Source organism: Sinocyclocheilus anshuiensis, unplaced genomic scaffold, assembly GCF_001515605.1.
Source record: "Sinocyclocheilus anshuiensis isolate Anshui unplaced genomic scaffold, SAMN03320099.WGS_v1.1 scaffold306, whole genome shotgun sequence".
NCBI lineage: Eukaryota > Metazoa > Chordata > Actinopteri > Cypriniformes > Cyprinidae > Sinocyclocheilus > Sinocyclocheilus anshuiensis.
The window spans coordinates 1,870,993-1,876,039 of NW_015544175.1; the positions used below are offsets into that span (position 1 = coordinate 1,870,993).

Consider the following 5,047-nt stretch of genomic DNA (forward strand, 5'->3'; position numbering starts at 1 on the left):
TCGGGGTTACAGGATTAGTTTTGAGTTGACAAAACCAAACCAGGCCAATTCGGCTTTGTTGGTACCATGAAGCTCATCATCAGCTTTCTCTGTCAACTCAGGCTTGATCCTGAGTTAATGGAGCACGTGCACATGAAAGAGTGACATCAGTAATGAACAGCCAATCAGATGCCTTGAAACTGTGATTCACTTCTTGAGAGAAAGTCAGTGCTATTCACTACCAAAGATTAAAATATTGAACAATATGAAGAATTTAAACACATTTACAAGATGAAACGATCTATCCATGAAAGAGGAAAACTTAAAGAAAACATCTTGCCCTATAAGTGCAAGTAAAAGTTGTAAAGTCAGTTCATAGAGTTGATAATATTTATAGGTATAAAAACACTTCAAAATCTAAGCTCATATTTAGTCATGTTTAAAGCTATTGATTCTAAAACGTATGTATATTGCATATTATCTATATGTTTATATTAATTTAAAATAAAAGCTTAATAATTACTATTAAAATAAGCTAGCTTGTGTAATGCATTAAGGGTTTAATAATTATATAAATCATATAAAATAATTATAAAAAATAATCATCTCTAAATTCAGACAATTTTATCTTTAAAAATGTTTTACTATGTAGCGTCCTTTAATTTGGAGTAAGAGAAACTGGGGGAGTGGCTTTATTGCATCAGACATGTGTCACTTTGCTTGAAGCTGATTTCGCTTTGAGATTTCTAAACCCAGAACATAACCTGCCCCAGAGCAGGTTAGCTGTGGATTGTACTAAGGCAATGAATGCTGCTAAAAGCCAAGCCACTTTCATGGAACCTAAAACCCAGGAATGGTGCAAACTAAACTAAAACTTACCTGGCTAGCCAGCTAATCTGGCTTCATGGTACAGGCCCCCGTTGCGAACTGAGCTGTAATTTTTAATACTGACTTGCAAATCACTCAGTTCACTTTGAATTCTAACCATGTTGTAATACATTCAAGATATTTGCATTTTTCACTGCTTGAACAAGTCAGCACCCCCTCTAAATTTTGTTTCTACATGTTGGTTCCGACACATTTGTGTGTGTGAAGACATCACTTCAAATCATACACCATTCTTTGTAGACTAACAATAATCTCATCTGTCATCATAAAGACTATATTTATTGGCTCGGAATTTGTTGTGTGAATATTTTCATTTTACAATTTATACCAAATAAAATAGGATAATGTATCTTGATGCAAAATGATGACAAATCTTGGGGCATTAAGAATGCACACATAGAAAACAATGTAAAAGTATTAGACTTATTGTGATTTATTATTTCAAAAAGTCATATTTCAAGTATAAAAATAAGAAAATATCAATACTTTTTTAGATTAAACATATTTTGTTAGAAAGAAAACTTTTCTTTTGTTTAGTATTCTGAGATCTTGAGATGTTTCATTATGGAGATTGAGAGAAACAAAGGAAGAAAAAAAGGCAGATGGTAAACAAACAACACAAGTTAAAAACTATTTTAACATTGCAAACAACTAGAAACGTGATTCAAGTAAAATCATAACACATTATGACAGAATAAGCTATTCAGCATTCAGGTCTAACGTAAACATTTTTTACAATACATACAATGTACATATTTAATAAATAGTTAAATATAAAGAATCAGATTTGTACAAAAACTATTCATCAAAAATACAAAAATATGAATTAAAAGATCATTTTCTCAGTATAATAAATAACCTATAAATAAATAAATAATTACTTTCTTACAGAATACATCTATCAGAGTTCAGATGTTCGTTCTTTGAGTAAAACTGTTGGGTTGACTTTTTGATTCGAGTGGGAAGTACTTGCATTAATGGTGGTTGGTACTGAATCTTCTACATTAGGCACGTTGAAAGATGCCATAGGGCAGGGTCCTTTGACATTATTGCAAACCAATTTCTGCAGAGAAGCAGTGTTGACAATCTCAAAGCCCACTTTGCCACCAAAAGTGCTCGGTTTCCAGTACTCAGGGGAACAGATGGGATTTCCCATAAGTCCTTTGAGGGAGTAGGGGGCACCCATTTCCACCATGGTCTCCCCAAAGATGGCGTTGGTCCTGGGCTTCTCAACCAGCAAGCCAGTATAAAACTCCACAGCATCCACATGCCCGTACAACTCTTCAAGTTCAGCAGCCATCTCCTTTTCTCCTAAAACATAAAACAAGCTCAGTCAACTCAAATTGTTGTCTGAAATACCATATACCATCCATAATACCATCTATAAAAAACTTAATAAATATTGTAGAAAACATCCATGTTCAGACCTGATAAATGGAAATATATTAACCCTTACCTGTCATTTCTTCGAAGGATTTGTATGGCTTCATGTTAAAGCGTTTCCTGTAGGCATTGATAGATTGGTAGCGCATTACCCTGCTGTCTTCAATTGACTTCATGGCCACCTTTAACACAGCTGGTGCAACATTACGCCCTCCAGCCACCTGAAGTAAAAGACAAGATTTATAATCCACCAAACCCTCACCACGGGCGGTACCTTGCAACAGTATCTACATCAGGCTAATTCAAAACAAGTTAAACTAAACTTATTTTTCTTATCTTAGAATGCATGATAGCATACCCTTCCAGCCATCTGTTTGGTGAAGGACTCAACCAAGCTGTTGACGCCATAGTCTGTCAGTATAGATGTGTTGAAGAGAAACTGCTTATAACTGTAGACTTCATCCTGGACGTGAAATTCATCAGGCATAAGGGGATGCCAGTGGTAAAGAGTGTTGAACTCAGAAGAGATCCTGTTCTGGTACTGGAAATGCTCATTGAAGAGAAGTTCAGGATCAAACTTGAGCTTAAAGTGGTATCCGCTGAGATGTTGCACATAATCTTCAATAACGATTTTGATCGTCTCACCTATAGAGTTAGATTATGCAAAGGTTAGAACCACGGGAGTTGTTGTAAGTGTATTTGGAGGTACAACTACAGGTATGAATACATCCATTAACACATTCTGCAAAATATCCAGTTTACATATTCACCTCTTTCTGAATATACTTGTCCACTTGTAACCAATCTAAATTTCCTTTTCTATGGGACACTCACCAATAAGGATGAGCCGTGTGGTCTGAAACAGCCTCTCGTCATCCCAGTCAGGATGCTCCTTCTTTAGTATATCACACACTCGGTTGTGTTCACGCAGCCAGATGGTAGCATACATCATGAGTCCTGGAACCAGTCCAAAGGCCTCATGACCCACGGCAAAGCGACGAGACTCAGGTACATGAGGAGGGTAGTGCATGTCTACTTGAACCTCACTGACTGTCGGAGGATAAACCTCACCATCCAGAACCTGGTTAAGGCAATGAATATGAATTTAGTCAAATTTTCAGACAACCATGCTTGCAATATGAAAGAGGAAGATCAAGTGAAAAATAAGTAACAAGGCAGTAAAAATAGCAAAATTGCCTAAAAGGGAGGGAGTATGAGGTGACAGAGTACAGTAAACTGGAGGTTATTTGAGTTAATTTTGGGTGGAGACATTCCTTACCTGATATCTCAGCTTGCCGTCCTTGAAAAGTCTCAGCTTGTGTTGGCGTTCGAGGTCCTGTCCATATATGTGTCCCAAGTCAACCTAAAGATATCAGGCAAAGTCAGTCAGATACTAAAGTGAATGTGAAAGGTTGGTGCCACTTCAAAATGTCCTATCTTTAAGATACGCACCCCATGATTTAGGGCTTTTGTGAAAGCTGGACCTTTCTTCATGTCGGTTTTGAAGAACTGGTGTGTAAAATGTTGGGCAAAGAAAGCGAACATAAGACTGGTGCGTTGAGGGTCTGGGATGAACTTCCTCCTGAGAAGCAGTTTCTCAGCCAGAAGCTTCACGTCTGGCAGCTCTTTCTTACCTGGTAAAACAAAAGAAGAATTAATGAGAAAAAGACATCCACCATATACAGTATTTACATCACCAATTCTGAGTGTTAACTTGTCAACCCAAATCTGTCACAATAAATCAGGAGTTAAAGCATTCTGTGCAATTAAAAAAAACATTTCTAGCCTCTCTGACTTTAATTGATGGAGATGAATCTCTCAGCAATAATGTTGTAATAACGTCTTATATTTTTTAAGCTTTTCTCATCCCCACACCCAAAGCATGCAGGCAGGCAGGCAGTTTGAGTCCACAAGCTTCCTGTCTAGCAGTGATGCTAGAATGTGAATGGTCAGAAATGTGAGAAAACAGGTCTGAGGACAAAGAGACTCACCTGCGACTCCCATTGGTGTTGGGCAATCGTGTGGGACAGGAGGCAGTGTGCGAGTGTAGTAGGAGAGATTAGAGTAGGCTTCCCAGCTTTTGTAACCATAGTCAGCATTGAATAAAGGTGGGCTATCAATCAGATGGGCACGCGCTGGTTTAGGAGGAAAAGAAACTTGTATAAGTTCGTTTTCATTTTGAATTACATGTATAATTTACATTATTGCTGTAAAGAAACTTTTAAGGTTACAATTTTAATTCAAAATTCAAAATGATTTCAAACTGTATGTTAGACTTAAAAACAATATATCTGGAAAGAAAAGAAACTCTCATAACAACTTACATGTTAGCACATATCTCATTATGCCGTTTCTTAAAAAGGACAAGGTGTTGACAATATTCCACAAGCTTTTGAAGTGTGTGAGAATATAATGCACCGTGCTGGGAGAAGGCTTCAGAGAAACTTTCACCCATGTGAGAAACTCGGCTGTAAAAACGACACCCAAGTAAAAGGTTAGTTGGGTACTGACAGAGAGCGGGAAGCTAATTCTTTTACAGAAGTCTATGCAGTTTTCACTTACGTGTTGTGCAGTTTTGACCGTAATATCCAGTGCGTGTACAGTCACATTCATACGAGTCTGAGCCCAATGCCGTACAGACACCTCGATTCTGACATGGCTGAGAGCAACAGGGGTTGGCTGCATCACCAAAAATATTGATTATTTTAGACGGCTTGACTTACATCATTATCATAATGCTTAACTAATTCATAAAGAACCATTATAGATGTGAATACTACATATATATATATATATA

At 37.2% G+C, this 5,047-nt stretch overlaps 1 protein-coding gene across 1 annotated transcript in view; it reads right to left on the bottom strand.

Annotated features, from left to right (window-relative positions):
* Window positions 1-1,734: 1,734 nt before the first annotated feature.
* LOC107696154 (prostaglandin G/H synthase 2-like) overlaps window positions 1,735-5,047 on the bottom strand; it is a 3,667-nt gene continuing 354 nt past the window's right edge. Inside the window, exons 2-10 of the mRNA XM_016496357.1 lie at window positions 4,813-4,929; window positions 4,575-4,718; window positions 4,242-4,385; window positions 3,703-3,884; window positions 3,530-3,613; window positions 3,085-3,331; window positions 2,609-2,895; window positions 2,324-2,471; window positions 1,735-2,178 (exon numbers count right to left, since the gene is read on the bottom strand). Coding sequence (XP_016351843.1) covers window positions 1,769-2,178; window positions 2,324-2,471; window positions 2,609-2,895; window positions 3,085-3,331; window positions 3,530-3,613; window positions 3,703-3,884; window positions 4,242-4,385; window positions 4,575-4,718; window positions 4,813-4,929 — 1,763 coding nt within the window. The 3' untranslated portion in view covers window positions 1,735-1,768. The remainder of the gene's footprint in view (window positions 2,179-2,323; window positions 2,472-2,608; window positions 2,896-3,084; window positions 3,332-3,529; window positions 3,614-3,702; window positions 3,885-4,241; window positions 4,386-4,574; window positions 4,719-4,812; window positions 4,930-5,047) is intronic.